This window comes from Nerophis ophidion, linkage group LG02, assembly GCF_033978795.1.
Source record: "Nerophis ophidion isolate RoL-2023_Sa linkage group LG02, RoL_Noph_v1.0, whole genome shotgun sequence".
Classification (NCBI taxonomy): Eukaryota; Metazoa; Chordata; class Actinopteri; order Syngnathiformes; family Syngnathidae; genus Nerophis; species Nerophis ophidion.
This window is the reverse complement of record NC_084612.1, coordinates 44,851,198-44,877,520: the sequence shown is the minus strand read 5'-3', so window position 1 is coordinate 44,877,520 and position 26,323 is coordinate 44,851,198. Positions and strand designations below refer to the sequence as shown.

Here is a 26,323-nt window from a genome sequence, read left to right as displayed (position 1 = left end):
GCTCTTTTGGAAAAAGTATGAAAGAAGGCAATATTGTTTCTCTGTTATGTCTTCATGGTTGTTTTCAAATTTTCAGTACCTATGCAGATGCCAAATACACAAAAACAGGTACCAGTTTGTTTTGCATAATACGTTATTTGATATAATATGTAATTGTGACAAATATAAACATGTTGACGAGTGAGGGGGATCGTGAGATTGACATGTGGATTGAGGCGGTGTCTGCAGAAATACGGACCCCGTATCGATTTGCCGTGGTGAAGAAGGAGCTAAACCGGAAGGCAAAGCTCTCAATTTACTGGTCGATTTACGTTCCTATCCTCACCAATGGTCATGAGCTTTGGGTTATGACCGAAAGGACAAGATCATGGGCACAAGCGGCCGAAATGAGTTTCCTCCGCCGGGTGGCGGGCCTCTCCCTTAGAGAGAGGTTGAGAAGATCTGTCATTCAGGAGGAGCTTAGAGTAAAGCCGCTGCTCCTCCATATTGAGAAGAGCCAGATGAGGTGGGTCAGGATGTCCTCTAAACGCCTCCCTGGGGGGTTGTTAAGGGTACGTACGACCGGCAGGAGGCCATGAGGAGGACCCAGGACACATTGGGGAGATGACGTCTACCAGCTGGCCTGGGAACACCTTGGGATCCCCGCGGGAGTGTCTGTGGAGAGGGACGTCTGGGCTTCTCTACTTAGGCTGCTGCCCCTGCGACCCGACCTCGAATAAGCGGAAGAAAATGGACGGATGGGTGGATAAACATGTTGAATAAATATATGTTCCGTTAAACCACCAACGGTCACTTAAAACAGCTGGTGGTGTTCTTGTTACATTTTAAACCCAAAACTATAACTTTGAGCAAGTTACAAACAGCCCTTTCAACTTTAGGTGTGATACGTTAATGTTATGTTTGATAAAATGATTCATGACATATTTGACAACTGGCCAGTTTGAGTCCATTTGAATGTGATTTAAATTGTCTTCTGTTTAAGAAAAAGGTGTTGCTGAGCTTTAAGTAACATTCTTTGCATTGCGTAGATAGCATGAGTTTATTGATGTTGATGACTATGGATTATCAGTAAACCAATGTAGCGTGTTGCCCTCGGTACAAGAAAACCAACAAAATCCTTGTGGTGATTTGAGCGCAAGAGATCATATTAGTGATACTATATACCTGTTATGCAAACCCAGTTTTTCTTACCTGATTGTGGCTGCTTTTGTGTATTTGTATCCCCAAAAGTCCCGTGGAGGCATTGCATAAATATTTAATAAATAATTGGCAACACTAAAATGGCCCTAGTGTGTGAATGTGAGTGTGAATGTTGTCTATCCTTGTTGGCCCTGCGATAAGTTGGCGACTTGTCAGGGTGTACCCCACCTTCCGCCCGAGTGCAGCTGGGATAGGCTACAGCACCCCCCGCAACCCCATGAGGGACAAGCGGTAAAAAAAGGATGGATGGATGGATGGAATTTTGCCTTCCTTTGTAAATGTACATGCATCCTTCACTGTTCCAGCTTTTAATATAAAGTACAGTATAGTTCCAACCTATAGACTCGATATGGGAGCACTAAAAACTACAACATGGCTGGCGGGAAGAAGACGCAGGCGAAGTGGATGCATGTAAATAACACCACCCACAAAACGGCACATCCTGAAGAGAAAGTCAGGAATCAGCTTGACGACAATCTGTAAAACTATCTAAATTTTGACCAAAAAAAACACCATTACATGTTATGTAGACCAAAAGGAAATGTTCAAAATGTAGACAAATACTATGACCTTTGTACGAGGTACAGTGCATAACAATATGTTTGTACGCAGGGAGGTACTCACTGAGAGGAAGTGTGACAACCACTACAATAGCAAGTGCAGGAAATGTGTTTGTGTTGTCTGGAACAGCACTTCCTTTGCTGACACTCAATAACAATTATCAGGAATTTCACTACAGACATCTTGCTTCTTACTGTTAAATTAAAACTGAAACCTAAATGCAAGTGTACATGTTAATATAAAACTGAATCAAACTTGGGTTTTTATATGGCATGTGCTTTGATTTAATAAGACATACATTTTGCTATGAGTATCTCAAACGTACAGACATACATACATAGACTGAAACATACTAACAATATCAGTAACAGAGAGCACAATGTTGACAGTACACTCACCTTAGTCTTCACTACTTACTGTGAAGCCTCCTACTGTTTGATATCGGACAGCACATTTAATGTTTGTGCAACTTTAAAGCCATATTTACCGGCAAAGGTTTGTTGAATTTTAAATCAGACAACCCCTGGAGGTTTTAATGTACTGAATGTCCCTAAAGTCTGGGCATATGATATAGACATAATACACAACAGAGGTCTTCAACCATTTGTCCGTAGAAGCATGTTTGGTTGATAACGGTTATGCCATTATCTCTATAATTAATATTAGTTTCTTGTGTTTTGTATTTTTACATACATATATACATATATATACATATACATATATATATATACATATACATATATATATATACATATATATATATATATATATATATATATATATATATATATATATATATATATATATATATATATATATGTATGTATATATGTATATATAAGTTCCCCCTTTATTTTTTTTTACACACAACAGGGTCACATTTCTTGTGATTTACATAACCTGTAATGATGGTGCTTTGATCAAATTATCACATACATTTAGAATGCCAGCCCCCTATTGAGTGTATCTTCAGAAAAAGTTGTTTTGTGGGATTTTTACATACAAATTAACTCCTCCATGCCTTGCCCCCTCCAGCATACTGCGTCTCCGCAAGTTAGCCATGATTTTAGTTTTAGTCGTATGCTTCTGTTAACGCCAAACCATACCCTACGTTTTGCTACAAATGGAAACAGCTGAGTTTCTTTAGCATCCAAAACTAATATGATATATATATTGACAGCAGAGAGTTAGGTATGAGTGTGTTATATAATGTGTACCAATATTTGGTGCATAAAAATAATCCAAAAATACTTTATTGGAAATACAAGTGATAATAACAACATCTAAAAAGATCTAAAATGCGGTGGAATCTATCTAAATACTGTATACAGTGCAGACCCACCTTTTGTTGACCTACTTTTTGTGTGTTCATGTCCATGTCCCTTACTGGTTCAGGTTCTGGAGACCCAGGTAACCCCTCTTTTAACCTGTCCAAGTTGCTGTCAGTTTGGTCTTGCAAGGTAGAAGGTGGCACAACAGATTGAGAGGAAGCAGCACATATGTGGTACTCAGGTGAGGAAGAAGGAGAACTGGTGGCTAGAGGAGGAGCAGTAGGATCATTGCGGAGGTGTAATACATCCTGTCTTAGCACCTCGATTTCTGATGTTAGTTCCTGACGTTCCCTTCGTACGCTTGTCAACTCCTTGGTGAGAGCATCCAACCTCTGCCTCAATTGGCGGACTTCATCGCGTGCACGGTTACGCTCTCCGCGAACCTAGGAGGAAAGAAACAAGCTTGGATCAAATGGCTATCTTGTAAGTTCCTACATATTTGGATCTCTATGAATAGGGGAAAGGTTATCTATACGTATAGTACATGCATGTGGAAACTATCTGTGCAGAACAAAACCTTCTAGGCTAGCAGGATATGAAAGGGTGTTAATCACCTGACAGAACGGTATGGACAATTCCTGAATGAGGGCATATGTCAAATTGTCCATTAAATAGGCATTAGGGTCACCACATAGGCAAACCGATGATAAGACAATTAACGATTAGTTCCAAAATGTGAAAGCACGTTAGGGCTGGGCGATTGATCGAAAAATAATTCAAACCGACATCTACTGTAATGTACTGTATCTTGTACCCAAAAGTAATTACCGTATTTCCTTGAATTGCCGCCGGGCATATATTATGCGCCTGCCTTGAATTACTGCCGGGTCAAACTCGCTTCGCAAAATAATTAGCGCATGCTTAGTATTACCGCCGGATCAAACTCGTGACGTGACGAGTGAGACTTCCCCTGTCATCATTTTCAAAATGGAGGAGGGTGATTTCAATACCGGTAATTTGATATCGCATAAAGGGAAGAACATTAAGAGCTATTCAGTAGGATTTAAGGTTCAAGCTATTGAATACCGGTATGCTAAAAAGAACAGTAAGCAGCTATGTTTTAATAATATAGCTGTGGTGAAGTGGAGCCGACGGTCAGACAGCAAGGCATGGCACGCTGGAGCCTGGCCCAAGATGGCGGTGAGGAGGCGGCGTCGGCGAGCGAGCGAAGAGGAGGAGCGGAAGAGCGACCGGGACTGAGGTATTATTGAAAAATAAACAGTCTAACTGCTCAAGCCATGTCCTTCCTCGGTGGTCCTGGGAACCCGCAAGACGACGGCTTGAGACCGTCACAAATTGTAGCTGCGTGTGTCAAATATGAGCCATTAAATGACTCCCGCCTCCTGGTGGTAGAGGGCGCTAGTGATCCTTCTTGCCACTACTCGGCTGCAGAAGAAGTGACAATGAGTGATGTGAATGGTGCTGGGACGGATATGACGTGGCGGGTGCACGACGGACGAGCTAACTGATAGCAGCGTTCTGATAGCAGTTTTCTAAACTAGACTTTCAATCAAAGCAAGATGTAATAAAGGAAGATCTTCATCGAGACAGAGAGACTTTTAAAACTGAAGAAAGATAAGGAAGACTTCTATAAACTAGTTATTGATGCTTTTGATCAGAAAGAGCTGTTATGGGTTTCATTTATAAGTAAAGGTAAGACCATAATAAAACATTTTTTATTAAATGTGCTTGGCATGATGGTATCCTTACATCACACTCAAATTTTTACTGCATGCCTTTGGTAAATGCTGGAGTGAGAAGAGATTTTAAAATAATTAGCGCATGCTTACTTTTACCGCATGCCTTTGGTAAGTGCAGGAGTGAGAAGAGGTTTTAAATTAATTAGCGCCCTGGCGGCAATTCAAGGAAATACGGTATGTTAAAATATTTTATTTGTCATTGTATTCCTACGACAACATTTTGCTGGCACTTAAAAAGACAAGACAAAACAAAACAAGACAAACCAACATCTTAAAATAGTACAATACAATACAAACGGTACACAATAAAATACTAAAGATTATAAATAGACAAAGTAAAACTAGGTTAAAAAAATGGTAAGTATAAAAAAGTTTTGTTGTGGGTGTACAATTATAAATAATGACATTATAGAGGCAGTGTGAAGCAGCAGTTGTAACAAACAGTGTTAACGCATATTGACGTGTATTGCAGGAGGGGGGGTGTCGGGGAATGAGCCCCACAACACCAGGGGGAGCTCCACAAACCACGTTAAACCCAGATTCTGATCTATTAAAGGTCTTAAATCATTTTCCTTCTATGCCACATCAATGTGGAATGCACTCCCAACAGGTGTAAAAGTAAGTGCATCTCTATCCTCCTTCTAAACCGCACTAAAACAACACCTCCAGGCAACTTCAACCCTTTACTAACACCCTCGCCCCTCCACATCCCATCTCCCTGGATTGTAAATAACCAAATGTTAATCATCAAATGTATTTCTAATGTATAAACTTGTTCTTATGCTATATCTGAACTCACTATGTTCTCTGCTCGCTGTACATATCCTACCAAGTAAGACCTACACTGTTCGAATGTCCATTCCTCAGATGATGCAATTGTTGATGACTGAAGTGCTGCTATCAACCAAACCTTCCTCATAATGTAAATTATTCAATATATATACTCCGATGATTAACTTGTGTGATGACTGTATTATGCTGATAGTATATATTTGTACCATGAATTGATTTATGTGGACCCCGACTTAAACAAGTTGAAAAATGTATTCGGGTGTTACCATTTAGTGGTCAATTGTACGGAATACGTACTGAACTGTGCAATCTACTAATAAAAGTTTCAATTAATCAATTTATCAATCAATCTATCAATCATTTAAGGTTGCGATTTATTAGTGTGGGTAGGATAATCAATATTGGACGGGTGGAAGTGTGTGTGTGGTGTGGGTGTGTATGTTTGTGAGAGGGTGGAAGTGAATGTGTGCCAGGGACAGTGAGGGGGCAATGGATGCTACATTTCTGGGGAATAAGCTGTTTCTCAGCCTGTGTCCTTGTTTTTTTGGTCTTGTACCTCTTCCCTGATATCAGTGGTACAAACAGTGAGTGTCCAGGCTGGCTGCTGGCTGCTCATCTTTGCATATGCTCTGTACATAGTGTATGAGAGCTCAGCTCCCACAATCTTCTGCACCACCTTCACCACCCAGGACACATGATTCATTTCCTCTATTCTGCAGCTGCTGTACCACATTGTACAGCCCTGGCAGAGAATGCTCCCCAAAGTGGTCCTGTAGAATTGTCTAAACAATCGAGGAGCCAGACTCAGCCTTCCACAGCTACCTCGGGAATAACATCCTCTGCTGGGCCATTTTCACCTGTTTGTTCTCCTTGTCCTCCTGAAGTCTATGATGACCTATTTTTTTTTTTGGTGGTAGTAAGAACCAGGTCCCTGTCTGTGCATGACTTCTCCAAGTGTTGGACCTCCTTCCTTTCACGGGTCTCATTGTTGTCACCAATAAGGTCTGCCACCGTAGTGTTAACTGCAAATTTCACCATGGTTTTGGAAGAGTGGATGGGGGCGCTGTCCTGGGTGTAGAGTTTGAAAAGGGCTGGACTGACCACACAGCCCAGCCCTGTGTTTACAATTATGGTGTCAGATGTCAGGTTCCCTATCCTGAAATTCTAAGGCCTGTTGGTCAAGAAGTCCATAACCCATGTACAGAGTGTGGTGGGGAGTCAAAGGTTGTAGAGTTCTGGATCAGTTTATTGAGGATCACAGTGTTGAATATACTGCCTAAGTGCACAAAGCATCCTGACGTATGTGTTTAGCTGATCCAGGTTGGTCAGGGCTGTGTGAAGTGCAGTGGAGACAGCGCCCTCTATGTCAGCTGTTTGGACACACTTTGACTAGAAATGAGGACGGTGTCTACCAAAAAGTTGCAGTTAAGAGTGGGATAGTCATGCATTACCCAAAATCGAGGTAAACATTGTAATTAATCGTGGCATCATGACCGACATTTTAGCAAAAATGATAGGGGGTGTCAACTATCAAGTTGTCTTTAGGGAATGTTATGTGATGCAATGTATTTATTAGGTATTTTACATAAAACCAAGACAGGCACACCATTAAATAAAAAACCCAACATTTGATTTGAAAATACCTGAATTTTTTAAAACTGTGATTGATAAGTAATATGTGACCCCACAATGAATAACTCACATTATTTACTGTATTATTAACTCTCACATTATTAACCGTATCAACTCGGCATCAATGGCACGGGTGACCCAGGTGGGGTCCCCACATCTGCATTCCCTTCCAAGGTTTTTTGATGTTCCCATTAGGTTGAGTTTTTTCTTGCCTTGATGCGGGATATGAGCTGAGGATGTCAATGTGGTGTGTGCAGCTCTTTGAGACATTTTTGATTATGGGCTATATAAGTAAACTTTGATTGATTGATTGATATGTGACAGACTACTATTTTTAGCTCATTAATTTGTCTTTTCTTGTTGTCCCATGTCTTTTAGTCTCATCTAAGTCAGTTAGCTTCATCAGCAGTAGTATGCTAAATAAAATCTGCCCGGTAAGCATTTGTTCTTCTCTCTTGTAAGCGGTGCTGAGCCGACTCGAGTATATGCAAAAACCAGGAAAAAACATTTTGTGCTTATTGTGGGAAGCCGGAGACATTAGGGACTTGACTGTGACACACAAAGCAACTGCACATTACAAAACAAGTCCAAAGTCACTTATTATATTGGACTTGGTGAGATTGGTTATACAAAGATTGCTAAATAATGATGGAAAAGTGAATGCTCCGATAAGCAATAATGAATCCACTTCAAAATGCAAAAAACTTTCAAAGAGGATATTAGTTTTCAAAAATAATTTCGGCCGTGGTCCAGTGGTTGGGGAGCTCTGGTGTAGACTACATAAAGTGTGAGGTTAAATTGTTTTATATCCTATGTCCCTATGCCTGATCAAGGACGCTCCCTAGCTTTATTGCTATGCTGTCATTATTCCATGCTGCTCACCGTTGATGACACGTATCCCACGCAAAACTTGAGCCAAAAGTTTTATTCTAAAAAAAGAAGAAATTAAAAAGATGCAAATGGTAGCTTCAAATTTTAACAACAAAGAACAATGTATGATTGTAAAATTAATATTAAGTTATTGTAGGTTAAAGTTTTTTTTCAAAATATTTGAAGGTATCAGCAGATAGTTTTGCGAACCATTTTTTTAAAACAATAGTAAATTGTCGATACTTTGAAAAAACTGCCATGAAGTAGTAAACAGAAGATGCAGACTTAGCTGGCAGCTCAGTAAAAAAAAAAAACATTCAATACCATCATTTTTACATCCCGAGTATCAACTTACAAACGCACCACAGCTGACACAAAAAGCCTTTTGTATCTACAAAACAAATACAATTAATAATTCTTGCATTTGTTGTCATTAGTTTATTTGTGTTGACATTCGGTAGAGTTAATACGCCACCTAAGAAAAAAAAAGATATGCAAACATATTTCCTTGTTAATTCAACTGGCAATTTGCTAAAAAAATGTTAAATGCAGAAACACAAAAAGACACAGTCTTGATTTAATCAAACCACCAACATTGTCATTCGAGCAACATGCGCCATCTAAAACACCATTATCAAGAATTGTTGTACGAAAGTCAATAACCTTCAATGTCCTATATGTAAAAAAATATGGACAAAATGTTTAAAGGTTTGAGGAACTACTTTGTAGATGTTAAGACTAAACTTGGAAGGATATATCCCCAATTCCAAGTGATTTGAGGAAAGGAAATAGAAATTCCTTTTTATTTATCGGTGCCTTTCTAACATAAAAATTTAGTTATAATTGCAAAAGTAAGCTAAAAAAATTGCTGATGTTAAAATGAATAAGAATGTTTGAGTCTTGATTGGAAGAAGGAAAATTATTAATTTACCTGAATGTTAGGGTATAGTGAGCTAGTAAGCTATTGAGCTAAATTAGGGTAAAAAGATTTGTACTTAAGAAATGATCTTTCAAACTAAAAATTCTAGTGTTTATGAAGTTAAAAATACGTAAGTGTAATCAAAATAAAGAGAAATGCATGCAATCTTGTTTCAAGTTCAATTAAAGTAGTTCCTAAAACCTTTAACCTTAACTCCATATTTTCAAATTTTCATTATTGAATTTCTTACATCCTTTCGTCATAATGGTGTTTTAGATGGCCCATGTTGCTCGAATGACAATGAAAATGCTGGGAGTTACATTTAATATTGTGTGTCCTTTTGAGTTTCAGCATTCAAAATGTTCTGACAAATTTCAAACTGAAGTAAAATGAAAAAATGGTTTGCATATTTTCCTTTTTTCATTTTCACTGAATTCCAGGTCCCCTCCTCACTACCCTAACCTGCCTGGGCATGTACAGGCATTCTCAAGTGTTGTAGTAACTCTGCTCGACGTATGTCAGGCAACACATGCAAATGAACTTGTGACAAAAAGTGCAAAAATTATGATTTGTATTTGTTTAATAGATACAAAAGGCTTGTTGTGTCAGCTGTGGTGCAATTGCAAGTTGATACTCGGGATGTATCAGTTACGGCAGTGGTTTTCAACCTTTTTTCAGAGATGTACCGCTTGTAAAAATTGTTTTAATTCAAGTAACCCCTAATCAGAGCAAATAATTTTTGTTTGAAAAAAAATAGGTAAAGAATTAAAATACAGCACTATGTCATCAGTTTCTGATTTATTAAATTGTATAACAGTGCAAAATATTGCTCATTTGTTGTGGTCTTTCTTGAACTATTTGGAAAAAAAGATATAAAAATAAGTACAAACTTGTTGAAAAATAAACAAGTGATTCAATTATAAATAAAGATTTCTACAGACAAAAGGTTTATTGAAAGAATAAACAAAAGTCAAACCTGTTACGATGCGTCCTGTATCGATCGGCACTGCACCCCACACGATGACGGCAGGAGACGCGTCACAATCTAGTTTTGCGCTTTTTCTGTATTATTTCTATTATCATTATTATCGACTCATCTTTGCCTTATTCTATTTTTTATTTTATTGATGTTGGATCTGTGTTGTTGTTGTTGTTGTTGTTGGGGACAAGTGTTGTAAATTAGATTTTGGATACAAACACTATGAATCATACATTGGATAACTGTTTCAGATGTCTATGTTTTTGTATCTGTCCCTATTTCAAATAAACCTTATATATCTTTAGTCTGTCCGTCCACACGTTCCTGTTTGATGTTATATCATCTATATTGATGTTCTATCTATTTTGAGGTGGACAAAAGAAATTTTTTGGAATGGGAGACATAATTTCTTCAATTTGCCTTACTTATGTCAGAGATTGTTTTTTGTGTGATTTTATGCCAAAAGTGTAAATACATCTTGTCAAAATTATAGAAAACTGTATAGTACCAGGTGTAAAGTAATATTGAAAAAATCTTACCACAGCAAGATTAACAGTTTTAAAAGTGAATTGTGAAGATAAATACAAGAGCGGAAAATCAGAGGTCTAAGAAAAATAATCAGCATTTGTCAATACAAATGCAAAAGCCCAGTTTTTTGCCGCTGCAAAGAGCAAGACAGCATATCAGAGTCAGCCAATCAGTCACCATTTATGTGAAAATTATATTTGAGCAATGAACTACAACAGGGGTTACCACATGTGGCCAAGGGGCCATTTTCATCTTCCTTGGGCATGTTCTAAATTCAATATGAATTAACACTGAAAACTATTTGTTTTGTAAGCCAAAACACAAAACTAACAAGTGGGTATTTTATTAAGCAAACCGTATTTCCTTAAATTGCTGCCAGGGCGCTAATTCATTTAAAACCTCTTCTCACTCCTGCGCTTACCAAAGGCATGTGGTTAAAGAAAGCATGTGCTAATTATTTTAAAACCTCTTCTCACTCCAGCACTTACCAAAGGTATGCAGTAAAAATTTGAGTGTCACTCGCGACGTCACGAGTTTGACCAGGCGTTAACACTAAGCAAGCGCTAATTATTTTGGGAAGCGAGTTTGACCCGGCAGTAATTCAAGGCAGGCGCATATTCTATGCCCTGCGGCAATTCGAGGAAATACGGTATTTTAAATTACAGGAGCTATTTTAATCTCCAAAATGTAGCATCCTTCAATGTCCATTACTTGGAAAAATTTGGACATCTCGTACTACATTCATTAAAATATTTTATTTAGCCGGCTGGTAAATAGTCACCCACCTTGCTCCATTTCTCTCTCCAGTTGGCCGTGCAATCTGACCACCAGCGCATAGTTTTCTCCATCTGAGCTGCTCTGGCTCGTGCTTCCTCCAGTTCCCTGAGTCTCAGCTCTTCCCTGCTCTCCCAGTCTGCCCCAGCTGCCTCACCCATGACGCCTATGGCTCCCAGGCCCAGGCCTCCGAGCCCAGGAGAAAGCAGCAGTGGAGGGCTGGAGCTAGGGGTACCTCCAATAGGGCTAGGGGTTTGGGTAAGGCATTCTGGCGAACGAATCCCGCTGTCAGAACCCATGCCCAGGCTGCACAATAAACCGCCACCTGCCGACTTGCTGCCATCAGACATGTGTGGACTGGGAGTGTGGTTCATGCTTGGTATTGGCTGGAGAAGAGTGTGAAGATCAGGAAATCATCATCCTTCCCAGTCCCTCATCAACCTGAAAACAAAATAAACAATTTAGATTAACAAAATATGTACAAAACATTCCACAGAAGTGCTTTTTTCCTTTTTTTAAATGTTTTATTAGTCCTAGTCAGAGGACGGTTCAATTCAAATTTGAAAACTATTCAAAAATCTAAACTATCATGGTTATCATCATCATGATATTTTTCAATGTAGGACTAGGCGATTTAATGACCGTGATCTTGATTAATTTGAGTTTGATCACAGTGATCAGCTTTTTGCATATTTCCTCAATTAAATACGGCAGAAAAGTCTGTTGGAAGTTGCCGCAGTAGTAAACAATAGGGAAGCAACGATGCTTGATATAATCCTGCACAGCAAAATCCGCATATATTGACTGTGATCCTGTGTCTGTCTGTGAATGTGTGTGTGTTTTTGTGAAAGTGTGTATGTGTGTGCAACATCCCATTCCACTATCGCAAAAGTGAGGCTCGTCAGATGTAATTAATGATCAATCAGTTTTGTTCCTCTTCCCCCTTACACAGCTGGAAGTCCGGCCAAGAAGAATTAAATAAAGAAACATGACTAACCGAATCCCTCACACTCATTTCCAGTGAGTGACGTCATGTCCCCTTTTTTTTATTCTTTCTCAAACATATTTTGTAGTCTTATCACATTTACAAAGCACCCCCTCTCTGTTTTTTACCACCCCTCTCTCAGCTAGTTAGTTGCTAAGCTAACAAAGCTAAGCTGGTTGCGGTCCAAAGCAACTACGCTTCAAAAGGGTCGGCTCCTTCACACTGCTGCTACTCTTCGCCTATCGCTCCAAAGACAGCAAAAACTCGAATCGGTGAAAGAAACAATGTGAGTATGGCTCGCTGCTCTTAGTGCACCATTCTCATGGATAGGTTGGCCCTACTAGAGCAGTGGTTCTCAACCTTTTATCAGTGATGTACCCCCAGTGAACATGTTTTTTAATTCAAGTACCCCCTAATCAGAGCAAAGCATTTTTGTTTGAAAAAAGAGATAAATAAGTCAAATACAGCACTATGTCATCAGTTTCTGATTTATTAAATTGTATAACAGTGCAAAATATTGCTCATTTGTAGAGTTTTTTCTTGAACTATTTGGAAAAAAAGATATACAAATAACTAAAAACTTGTTGAAAAATAAACAAGTGATTCAATTATAAATAAAGATTTCTACACATAGAAGTAATCATCAACTTAAAGTGCCCTCTTTGGGGATTGTAATAGAGATCCATCTGGATTCATGAACTTAATTCTAAACATTTCTTCACAAAAAAAATAAATCTTTAACATCAATATTTATGGAACATGTCCACAAAAAATCTAGCTGTCAACACTGAATATTGCATTGTTGCATTTCTTTTCACAGTTTATGAACTTACATTCATATTATGTTGAAGTATTATTCAATAAATATATTTACAAAGGATTTTTGAATTGTTGCTATTTTACAATATTTAAAAAAAATCTCACGTACCCCTTGGCATACCTTCAAGTACCCCCAGGAGTACGTGTACCCCCGTTTGAGAACCACTGTACTAAAGGACCGTGTCCACCAGTTAGAGCAGAGTAATTTCTGATGTCAAAATTAGGATAGTTTACACAGGCTAGTACAAGAAATGCATTAATTAACTTTCTCTCCTTACTTTTGCAGGGTGCCAACTCTGTTCAGGTGCACAGCCAGCTATTGAGCTGCTGACAGGAGAATCAAATACAGCATAGATCAACATTTGTATGATATTTCGGGGTCGCGGGGGTGCTGGAGCCTATCTCAGCTGCATTCGGGCGGAAGGTGGTGTACACCCTGGACAAGTTTTTCAAACTTATTGATGTCAATAGCACATAAATAATAGGCCATAAAAAATACATCCATTCAAATAAAATATTACTTAAATTAGTTTTAATGTAAAAAAATATACATATTTGTAAAGTGTGGCTGTGCGTCACAATTAATTACACATAGGGGAAACCCTGATAATTTGAGTAATGAGCCCCACCGTCCCCGGTTGAATTATATTTCTCTACAACCCAGCCAGAGATCAAACTAATGTACTCCAACCACAACTTCGAAAACTGGTAAGAAAAAGAAAAAGCGGACAACCTATTCACAGAACAAAAACATTTAGCTATTACATATGGAGAAGCTGCAGATGCTTTGTTAGACATTTTTCCCCTTTGTTCTGTCTACTCTTGACTAGGTATGTATACCGAGTAAGTTGGGCGATGTATCGAGTTTGTAAGATACACTATATTGCCAATAGTATTTTGACACCCATCCAAATGATCAGAATCAGGGGTCCTAATCACTTGGCCAGGCCACAGGTGTATAAAATCAAGCACATAGGCATGGAGACTGTTTCTACAAACATTTGTGAAAGAATGGGCCGCTCTCAGGAACTCAGTGATTTCCAGCGTGGAACTGTCATAGGATGCCATCTGTGCAACAAATCCAGTCGTGAAATTTCCTTGCTCCTAAATATTCCAAAGTCAACTGTCGACTTTATTATACATTTTGTAAAAAAATTTAAGAGTTTGGGAACAACAGCAACTCAGCAACCAATTGGTAGACCACGTAAACTGACAGAGAGGGGTCAGCTGATGCTGAAGCGCATAATGCAAAGAGGTCGCCGCCTTTCTGCACAGTCAGTTGCTACAGAGCTCCAAAGTTCATGTGACCTTCCAATTAGCCCACGTACATACAGTACTCTTTGCGTATATCACCAAGTCCAATGCAAAGCGTCGGATGCAGTGGTGTAAAGCACGTCGCTACTGGACTCTAGAGCAGTGAAGACGTGTTGAATCACGCTTTTCCATCTGGCAATCTGATGGACGAGTCTGGGTGTGGAAGTTGCCAGGAGAATGGTACATTTCGGATTGCATTGTGCTGAGTGTGAAATTTGGTGGAGGAGGAATTATGGTGTGGGGTTGTTTTTCAGGAGTTGGGCTTGGCCCCTTAGTTCAAGTAAAATGAACTTTAAATGCTCCAGGAAACCAAAAATTTTGTAGCGAGTGTCACAAAAACACAAAAGTTCGAGCACAACAAATCTATTCCACAATCTTCAGCAGCGACACCCGACACAGTACAAAGAGTGCATAAAACTTCATGGCACGACAGTTGCAGTGCATTCCACATCCCCAGCACTAAAACAATATATATTGAAGGCTTCGGTATCACGTCTAGTGCCGGATGAGAAAACCAGTAAAAGGTGGGAACAGATAACCAGAGCAATCGCATATCACATTGCTAAAGATCTCGTCCCCATTTCCACCGTCGAACGCAACCGGATTGTTCGCCCCGTCAAAGTCCTCGACCCCAGGTACCAGTTGCTACTGGTACGCCGAAGTGTTGAAGATTATAGCCGCACAATTAAGTAAAGTCACTTACTTTGCGCTGACCACAAACATGTATTCAAGTAGAGCCACAGAACCGTACGTGTGTGATAGTCCATTACATCCTGGACTAGGAATTTAAGAGTGCCTGCCTGCAAAAAAGCTATTTCCCTGCTAATCACACAATAGACCGCATTTCCTTTACGAGACACCCTACCTAATTGGGGGTTACCGTCAGCTGGACTAGTTGCAGCAACTACGGAAAACGGGAGCAATGTGGTGAGAGCCATTGAAAGCAACGAGTGGCAGAGGATGCAATGCTTTGGTCACAGACTTCATCTGGCAATAGGTTAGTGGAATATATTATTCAAATGTGATTTTCTCGTCGGAAATCCATCTTTTTTATCTCTGTAAAAATATTTTTTAAATATTTCCTGTTTTTTTTTAATTTTTATTTCTGACCTACAACTTTTTTATAATTTTTAAGTTCAAAATGATTAACTTCAAAATCAAAGCGATTTCCATAGCTTAGCTATTTTAGACCCATGTAGCGGTTAGCAAGGCTACATGCTACAAAAGTAGAGAGAGTGAAAAGAGAAAAATGAACTAGTATAACTCCGTGGACAGGGGACAAAATATAACGTCGGAGTGAAGATTGATGATCAGTCATTTTTGGTTCTACTTTTTCTTTGAGTGATACCCTCACCAATGCGGTATAGCTCAGTTGGTAGAGTGGCCGTGCCAGCAACTTGAGGGTTGCAGGTTCGATTCCCGCTTCAGCCATCCTCGTCACTGCCGTTGTGTCCTTGGGCAAGACAATTTACCCACCTGCTCCCAGTGCCACCCACTCTGGTTTAAATGTAACTTAGATATTGGGTTTCACTATGTAAAGCGCTTTGAGTCACTTGAGAAAATAATTCACTTCACTTCAGTTCACTTCAATGGACTGGTAGCTCGGGGCACATCTGATATTGACAAACTGCTGGGTGACACAACTATGGCGCGTTCATGGACCGTCAAAAATGGTAGGACAAAATGTCGCACGCCAAATGCTCTCATTAGTGTGGCATTGACTGATTGATAGATTGAAACTTGTATTAGTAGATTGTACAGTACAATACATATTCCGTACAAATGACCACTAAATGGTAACACCTGAATGAGTTTTTCAACTTGTTTAAGTCGGGGTCCACTTTAATCAATTCATGGTATAATAAATAAATACAAATATGTTTGCATAAATACAAACATATTAAACATTGAGCTTTCTAACAATTAGGAAGGTTTTTGATTGTCCTCCTACAGAAACCATAATAAAACATAACCCCATCTTTTCCATTTTCACAAAGTCTTTAAAAAGCTCCAGTCATGCAGTAAGTTTAATTTATCAGTACTATCAGGATCAAATGGAAAAAGACAACTGAATGTCATCAGCGTAAATGTTATAGGGTTAGGGTTAGGGTTAAATGTTTGGTGCATACCTATTGATAATTTTGGTCATAATAATCCTGATCCATCCATCCATCCATCATCTTCCGCTTATCCGAGGTCGGGTCGCGGGGGCAGCAGCCTAAGCAGGGAAGCCCAGACTTCCCTATCTCCAGCCACTTCGTCTAGCTCTTCCCGGGGGATTCCGAGGCGTTCCCAGGCCAGCCGGGAGACATAGTCTTTCCAACGTGTCCTGGGTCTTCCCCGTGGCCTCCTACCAGCTGGACGTGCCCTAAACACATCCCTAGGGAGGCGTTCGGGTGGCATCCTGACCAGATGCCCGAACCACCTCATCTGGCTCCTCTCGATGTGGAGGAGCAGCGGCTTTACGTTGAGCTCCTCCCGGATGGCAGAGCTTCTCACCCTATCTCTAAGGGAGAGCCCCGCCACCCGGCGGAGGATACTCATTTCGGCCGCTTGTACCCGTGATCTTATGACCCAAAGCTCATGACCATAGGTGAGGATGGGAACGTAGATCGACCGGTAAATTGAGAGCTTTGCCTTCCGGCTCAGCTCCTTCTTCACCACAACGGATCGATACAACGTCCGCATTACTGAAGACGCCGCACCGATCCGCCTGTCGATCTCACGATCCACTCTTCCCCCACTCGTGAACAAGACTCCTAGGTACTTGAACTCCTCCACTTGGGGCAGGGTCTCCTCCCCAACCCGGAGATGGCACTCCACCCTTTTCCGGGCGAGAACCATGGACTCGGACTTGGAGGTGCTGATTCTCATTCCGGTCGCTTCACACTCGGCTGCGAACCGATCCAGTGAGAGCTGAAGATCCCGGCCAGATGAAGCCATCAGGACTACATCATCTGCAAAAAGCAGAGACCTAATCCCGTGGCCACCAAACCGGAACCCCTCAACGCCTTGACTGCGCCTAGAAATTCTGTCCATAAAAGTTATGAACAGAATCGGTGACAAAGGACAGCCTTGGCGGAGTCCAACCTTCACTGGAAACGTGTCCGACTTACTGCCAGCAATGCGGACCAAGCTCTGACACTGATCATACAGGGAGCGGACTGCCACAATAAGACATTCCGATACCCCATACTCTCTGAGCACTCCCCACAGGACTTCCCGAGGGACACGGTCGAATGCCTTCTCCAAGTCCACAAAGCACATGTAGACTGGTTGGGCAAACTCCCATGCACCCTCAAGAACCCTGCCGAGAGTATAGAGCTGGTCCACAGTTCCACGACCAGGACGAAAACCACACTGTTCCTCCTGAATCCGAGGTTCGACTATCCGGCGAAGCCTCCTCTCCAGTACACCTGAATAAACCATACCGGGAAGGCTGAGGAGTGTGATCCCACGATAGTTGGAACACACCCTCCGGTCCCCCTTCTTAAAGAGAGGGACCACCACCCCGGTCTGCCAATCCAGAGGTACCGCCCCCGATGTCCACGCGATGCTGCAGAGTCTTGTCAACCAAGACAGCCCCACAGCATCCAGAGCCTTAAGGAACTCCGGGCGGATCTCATCCACCCCCGGGGCCTTGCCGCCGAGGAGCTTTTTAACTACCTCAGCGACCTCAGCCCCAGAAATAGGAGAGTCCACTACAGATTCCCCAGGCACCGCTTCCTCAAAGAAAGACGTGTTGGTGGGATTGAGGAGGTCTTCGAAGTATTCCCTCCACCGATCCACAACATCCGCAGTCGAAGTCAGCAGAACACCATCCGCACCATACACGGTGTTGATAGTGCACTGCTTCCCCTTCCTGAGGCGCCGTATGGTGGTCCAGAATCGCTTCGAAGCCGTCCGGAAGTCGTTTTCCATGGCTTCCCCGAACTCTTCCCATGTCCGAGTTTTTGCCTCCGCGACCGCTAAAGCTGCACACCGCTTGGCCCGTCGGTACCCGTCCACTGCCTCCGGAGTCCTATGAGCCAAAAGAACCCGATAGGACTCCTTCTTCAGCTTGACGGCATCCCTCACTGCTGGTGTCCACCAACGGGTTCTGGGATTACCGCCACGACAGGCACCAACAACCTTGCGGCCACAGCTCCAATCAGCCGCCTCGACAATAGAGGTTCGGAACATGGTCCACTCGGACTCAATGTCCCGCACCTCCCTCGTGACATGTTCAAAGTTCTCCCGGAGGTGTGAATTGAAACTCTCTCTGACAGGAGACTCTGCCAGACGTTCCTAGCAGACCCTCACAATGCGCTTGGGCCTGCCAGGTCTGTCCGGCATCCTCCCCCACCATCGCAGCCAACTCACCACCAGGTGGTGATCGGTAGAAAGCTCCGCCCCTCTCTTCACCCGAGTGTCCAAAACATAAGGCCGCAAATCCGATGACACAACTACAAAGTCGATCATGGAACTGCGGCCTAGGGTGTCCTGGTGCCAAGTGCACATATGGACACCCTTATGTTTGAACATGGTGTTTGTTATCGACAAACTGTGACGAGCACAAAAGTCCAATAACAAAACACCACTCGGGTTTAGATCCGGGCGACCATTCTTCCCAATCACGCCTCTCCAGGTTTCACTGTCGTTGCCAACATGAGCGTTGAAGTCTCCCAGTAGGACAAGGGAATCACCCGGGGGAGCACTTTCCAGTACTCCCTCGAGTGTACCCAAAAAGGGTGGGTATTCTGAACTGCTGTTTGGTGCGTAAGCACAAACAACAGTCAGGACCCGTCCCCCCACCCGAAGGCGAAGGGAAGCTACCCTCTCGTCCACTGGGTTGAACTCAAACGTACAGGCTTTGAGCCGGGGGGCAACCAGAATTGCCACCCCAGCCCGTCGCCTCTCACTGCCGGCAACGCCAGAGTGGAAGAGGGTCCAGTCCCTCTCGAGAGAACTGGTTCCAGAGCCCTTGCTGTGCGTCGAGGTGAGTCCGACTATATCCAGCCGGAACTTCTCTACCTCGCGCACTAGCTCAGGCTCCTTCCCCCCCAGTGAGGTGACGTTCCACGTCCCAAGAGCTACCTTCTGTAGCCGAGGATCGGACCGCCAAGTGCCCTGCCTTCGGCTGCCGCCCAGCTCACAATGCACCCGACCTCTATGGCCCCTCCTATGAGTGGTGAGCCCATTGGAGGGATGACCCACGTTGCCTCTTCGGGCTGTGCCCGGCCGGGCCCCATGGGAACAGGCCCGACCACCAGGCGCTCGCCATCGTGCCCCAACTCCGGGCCTGGCTCCAGAGCGGGGCCCCGGTGACCCACGTCCGGGCGAGGGAAATCTGGGTTCATTTCGTTGTAATTCCATAGAAGTCTTTGAGCTGCTCTTTGTCTGATCACTCACCTAGGACCTGTTTGTCTTGGGAGACCCTACCAGGGGGCATGAAAACCCCCAGACAACATAGCTCCTAGGATCATTGGGACACGCAAACTCCTCTACCACGGTAAGGTAGCAGCTCAGAGAGGAGAATAATCCTGTTATGAAATGTATTATTATTTTTCTAACAATCGTTGCCATGGTAAATATGGAGTTAAAAGAAAAATACATTTTAGTGACATATCAATTAAATGGTTTGAATTGGTTGAGAATTGTGATAGTAGCTGGTTGTTGAACCCGGGGTGGAATAGGTGTAATGAATAAAATAGATTATCGGTAAGTGCAGAACACCATGTGAACATATAGTCTTTTGTGAATTTTCTTAATTAATTCATTGTCTTGTTGTCTCAAGTTACTGTTTAGCCACATGTGCCTGACCAAAGAACAACAATAAAGCCTTCCCAGTATACAGATATGCTCTTGGAATAAAACACTGACCACACCCAAACAGCATGTCTTTAACTTCAACATTCAGACCATCAATTGTGTGTTTCCCGTTACCAAGGAAAATAACATTACACTGCTGAGTTTGAGCAGGGCTGCCAACAGCAGGGTGCCCAAATCACGCGACTGCCCACTGCCCATCCATTTTCTACCGCTTATTCCCTTTTGGGGTCTCGAGGTCGCTGGCGCCTATCTCAGCTACAATCGGGCGGAAGGCGGGGTACACCCTGGACAAGTCGCCACCTCATCGCAGGGCCAACACAGATAGACAGACAACATTCACACTCACATTCAAACACTAGGGCCAATTTAGTGTTGCCAATCAACCTATCCCCAGGTGCATGTTTTTGGAAGTGGGAGGAAGCCGGAGTACCCGGAGGGAACCCACACATTCACGGGGAGAACATGCAAACTCCACACAGAAAGATCCCGAGCCTGGATTTGAACCCAGGACTGCAGGAACTTCGTATTGTGAGGCAGACGCACTAACCCCTCTGCCACCGTGAAGCCCTTCCCACTGCCATTGTGGAATAATCCATAATAACTCAAGCCATCTTTTATTCAAAGATCATTTGTGTGATAGAAGTACTCTGCTACTCATTGTTCATGGTGTTGATTTATGGTGTAAGTTTATTTAGAAAATGCATACAGTTACAAAATTGTTTACACATTGTACAGCTTGGATGTTTCATCAATACACAGTGATCCCTACTAGGGCTGGGCGATATATCGATATACACGATATATTGTGGATTTGTCCCTGTTCAATATATTGTTATATTCGAGTATAAGTTCTCACGCAGTTGCTTTTAGCTGCTGGCATTACACTACAGGCTCTTTGTGTTCTCTGTTTGTGGCACATGCCACAAACTAGGGCTGGGCAATATGGCCTTTTATTAATATCTTGATATTTTTAGGCCATGTCAAGATACACGATATATATCTCGATATTTTGCCTTGGCCTTGAATTAACACTTGATACATATAATCACACCAGTATGATGATTCTGTGTGTCTACATTAAAACATTCGTCTTCATACTGCATGAATATATGCTACTTTTAAACTTGAATGCAGAGAAGAAAATCACAACTAAGTCAATTGACCAAAACTGTATTTATTAAACAGTTATTAAGCAGTGGCACAAATGTTAATGTTATTTCAAAAACAGAAAGTGCAAGATTGTCAGGGACCTTTTAAGTGTCAAATAAAAATTAGCTGCATTATTGGAAATCAAATAGTATTCGTCCTTCGCTTTGTGGTAGGTTACTGCAGACGTTATTAAATTCTGTTGACATTTTTTTTCATACGGTGTTGATCTGGAAATGTTTGCCTCGGCATTTTGATGGTGTGGGCGCTTGGCACTGAATGGAGAAGTTGATATGCAGTTTCAAACACTTCATTCTCTAGCGCAGTGGTTCTCAAATGGGGGTACGCGTACCCCTGGGGGTACTTGGAGGTATGCCAAGGGGTACGTGAGATTTTTTTTCAAATATTCTAAAAATATATTATTATTATTATTATTTTCCAAAAAGTTCAAGAAAAAACACTACAAATGAGCAAAATTTTGCACTGTTATACAATTTAATAAATCAGAAACTGATGACATAGTGCTGTATTTTACTTTATTTATCTCTTTTTTTCCAACCAAAAATGCTTTGCTCTGATTAGGGGGTACTTGAATTAAAAAAATGTTCAGAGGGTGTACATCACTGAAAAAAGGTTGAGAACCATTACAGTTGGTACAAAATGCGGATGCTAGACTTTTGACAAGAACAAGAAAGTTTGATCACATTACGCCTGTACTGGCTCACTTGCACTGGCTTCCTGTGCACTTAAGATGTGACTTTAAAGATTTACTACTTACGTATAAAATACTACACGGTCTAGCTCCATCCTATCTTGCCGATTGTATTGTACCATATGTCCCAGCAAGAAATCTGCGTTCAAAAGACTCCGGCTTATTAGTGATTCCTAAAGCCCAAAAAAAGTCTGCGGGCTATAGAGCGTTTTCCGTTCGGGCTCCAGTACTCTGGAATGCCCTCCTGGTAACAGTTCGAGATGCTACCTCAGTAGAAGCATTTAAGTCTCACCTTAAAACTCATTTGTTTACTCTAGCCTTTAAATAGACCTCCTTTTTAGACCAGTTGATCTGCCGCTTCTTTTCTTTTTCTCCTCTGTCCCGCCCTCCCTTGTGGAGGGGGTCCGGTCCGATGACCATAGATGAAGTACTGGCTGTCCAGAGACGAGACCCAGGATGGACCGCTCGTCGGGACCCAGGATGGACCGCTCGCCTGTGTATCGGTTGGGGACATCTCTACGCTGCTGATCTGCCTCCGCTTGGGATGGTTTCCTGTGGACGGGACTCTCGCTGCTGTCTCGGATCTGCTTTGAACTGAACTCTCGCGGCTGTGTTGGAGCCACTATGGATTGAACTTTCACAGTATCATGTTAGACCCGCTCGACATCCATTGCTTTCGGTCCCCTGGGGGGGGGGGGGTTCCCACATTTGAGGTCCTCTCCGAGGTTTCTCATAGTCATCATTGTCACTGGCGTCCCACTGGGTGTGAATTCTCCTTGCCCACTGGGTGTGAGTTTTTCTTGCCCTTATGTGGGTTCGTCCGAGGATGTCGTAGTCGTAATGGTTTGTACAGTCCTTTGAGACATTTGTGATTTAGAGCTATATAAATAAACATTGATTGATTAAACCACTGCTCTAGCGGGTGACTTTTCAATTGATGCTACATATAAGCAGTAATGCTACTTTTTTAAGCAAGACTGTTAGCCCACACTTGACAAATTACGGTTGTCTGTTCGACATATTCCCACTTGAAGCCAAACCACCGGCAGACGATGGACCCCCGCTGTTTTTCTTGGGAATTAAGTCTTCCTTCATTCGCACCTTCTTTCTCTCGTATTACCACTCACACGGCTCTGCTAGCATCACAGCTAACGTTACCCATGCTGCTACCTCTCTGCTGGGTGAGGGCGTATACGTATGTGACGTATGACGTGACAGTATGTGACGTGTGTATGAAGGTGTGCTTGTCTGTGAGAAGGAGGGACAGGAAAAAGCGAGGAGAGCCTGTAATGTAATGCCCGCAGCTAAAAGCATTTAAGAATGTATACTCGAATATCACGATATAGTCATTTTCCATATCGAAGAGAGAAAACCCCACGATATATCGTGTATATCGATATATCGCCCAGCCCTAGTCTACATTAAAACATTCTTGTTCATCCTGCATTAATATATGCTCATTTTAAAATTTCATGAAGAGAGGAAAATCACAACTAAGTCAATTTACCAAAACTGTATTTGTTAAACAGTTATTAAGCAGTGGCACAAACATTTGGGTCATTTCCAAAACATAAAGTGCAAGATTGTCAGAGACATTTAAAAACAAGCTATTAGTGCACTTTTGTGCATGATGTCACGACGATGACTTATCAAAACAACACTAAATTAAAGTGCACTTTTTTTACAGAACGCCACTACAGTAGTTTAAAACAAATAAAGTGCACTTTTGTGCATGATGTCACACAAGATATTTCAATAACAGTCAAATAAAAATTAGCTGCATAACAGGAAATCAAATAGTGTATATCATTTGCTATTTGGTAGGTTACTGTGGACTTATATCCTTCTGTTGTTGACTATTTTTTTCATACGGTGTTGATGTGGAAATGGAAGACGCCAGGCTCAATTGGGTCAGTGCATTTTTTTTTGGGTGTGGCACCGGCCGAGATGATGACATGCGGAGTTTCAAGCACTCTTTATTCTCTAGCAGGTGACAAATTAGTAGTGCTGCTACTTTTTGTAGCAACGCTTTTGCCGCATAATTGACATATTGCGGTTGTCTGCTCAACATATTCCTGCTTGAAGCCAAACCACCGCCAGATGATGAACCCTGTGCTGTTTTTTTCTTAATATTTTACCAGATTCGCATTTTCTTTCTCTCTCATTACCACATGAGAGACAACAAATTGTGACAAACGCCTGAAGTGTAATGCTCACAGCTAAAAGCAACTTTGTGAGAACGTATACTCTAAAATACTCACGATATAAATTAATTTTCCATATCTCACAGAGACAAACCTGCGATATATCGAGTATATTCGCTATATCCTAGGAAATCTTACTTTCAAAGGATTTGGCTAATAAAGGGCAAGTTAGAAATTTTGATCTCCTGGCTGAATGATTGTTCAATATCTAACCATAATTGATCTAATAGGTTGGGATTGATCCATTTAATATGTTTTGTAGTTTATTTGCAAGAAAGTAATGGGAGAAATTTGGGAGTTCTAGACCCCCATATTTCTTGGGTTTTTGCAACGTCTTAAGGCTGATTCGTCCTGGTCTACTTTTCTAAAGAAACTGACTGATGTGTGAGTCTAGTGATTTAAACCAAATTTGAGAAAGTTTGGTGGGAATCATTGAAAAAAGATAATTAACCATCGTTGCCACGTTAGAAACCCTTCTGATGAGTGAGAAGGGCTGTGTCTTCCAACACACAAGATCATCCTCAATCGATTCTAAGATTGGGGAGTAATTCAAGGAATTTAGATCTGACAAGGTGGAAGAAATATTGATACTTAAGTATTTAATGTTCCCTTTGTACAGTGGAATCGATGAGGTGCTCTGAAAATCAAAATTAATAGGTAACATAATAGATTTCAACCAGTTGATGGAGTACTCTGAAATACAACTCAATGTATCAATGAGTGAGATTGTGTCTCGAAGAGAAGAATGTGCATTAATTAGGAAAAGTGGTACATCAACAAGCATAAAGGCTTATTTTATGATGAATGGTTGCAGTATGGATGCCTTTAATATTTGCATGCTGTCAAATTGCGGTTGCAAGAGATTCAATAAATATAACAAACAATGACAGAGAAAGTGGACGACCCTGCCTCGTGCTTCTCATAAAATGAAACCTTGGAGAGATTTGGCTGTTAGTTATAACTAAGCTGTAGGAAGACTATATAAAACCTTGATCAATGCTATAAATGAGTCGCCGAATCCAAATTTCTGTAGAGTAGAAAGAAAATTCCAATTCACTCTATCAAACAATTTTTCAGCATCTAATGAAACAACAACAGTTTTTAGATTCTGATTAACAGAATAGTCTATTAGATTAAGTAGAGGGCGAACATTGTTGGACGATAGTCTCTCATTGATAAAACCTGTTTGTTCAAGGTGCACTATATATGGAGTGACTTTTTCTATTCTTTGAACTAATACTTTACAGACGATTTTAAGATCAACATTAATCAGGGAGATTGGCTGGTAACTGGATGGAAGTGTTGGGTCTTCAGGGTTTCCCACACATTCAATTATTTGTGGCGGCCCGCCGCGAAAGAATTACGGCCGCCACAAAAAAATAAAAAATAAATAATAATAATAATAATAATTGAAAAAATATATATATATTTTTTTTTTCGGCTTTTGACTTCTTCGACCGCTCATAAAAGCAATGGGACTCTGTCTGTGAATGGAGATTGTAGTTAGATACTTTATAAATATGTAAATATTATATAAATATGTATTTAAATATGTACATAAAGTGTTGTAATTATATTCCAACTCCGCGTTCTTCTTGGTGATCGCCGCCACCGCCGCTGTTGCCTCTACCCTCCCTTCCGCCACCCACCCGCCGCCCGACCACACCGCCACAAATAGATGCCTGACCTGTGGGAAACACTGGTCTTCATCAGGTTTTTGAAAGACACTAATTAAAGCAGAATTCATATTTGGAGGAAGGAATGAGTTTTCTTTCTTCTCTAAAGCCATTTTCTGTAAACATTGAATGTAGCAGTATAAAAGGTTCTGTAAAAGTCCCTAAAGATAGAGTTAATTTACTCAGGATTGTGTGTAATGTTCTCAACTGAATCCTTAATGGATGGTATACAGCTTTTTTCTTTATTTAGTTTTGGTTGGTTAGCTAGAGTATTTGCTTGCCTGGTTTATTGTCATGCTCAAACTTTTACAAACATAACCTTTCCAGCAGGAATTGAGTTTGATAATCAATTATTTCTCTTAAGTCTAAT

The 26,323-nt window shown here is 41.5% G+C and overlaps 1 protein-coding gene across 5 annotated transcripts in view; it reads right to left on the bottom strand.

Annotated features, from left to right (window-relative positions):
* ccdc102a (coiled-coil domain containing 102A) overlaps window positions 1-26,323 on the bottom strand; it is a 118,369-nt gene that overhangs the window by 57,810 nt on the left and 34,236 nt on the right. For 3 of the 5 annotated variants that reach the window (XM_061884477.1, XM_061884467.1, XM_061884488.1), the window contains exons 2-3: window positions 11,298-11,727; window positions 3,104-3,475 (exon numbers count right to left, since the gene is read on the bottom strand). In XM_061884477.1, the coding sequence (XP_061740461.1) occupies window positions 3,104-3,475; window positions 11,298-11,660 (735 nt within the window). In that variant the 5' untranslated portion in view covers window positions 11,661-11,727. The remainder of the gene's footprint in view (window positions 1-3,103; window positions 3,476-11,297; window positions 11,728-26,323) is intronic. The other 2 variants (XM_061884506.1, XM_061884496.1) reach the window with 1 other exon arrangement.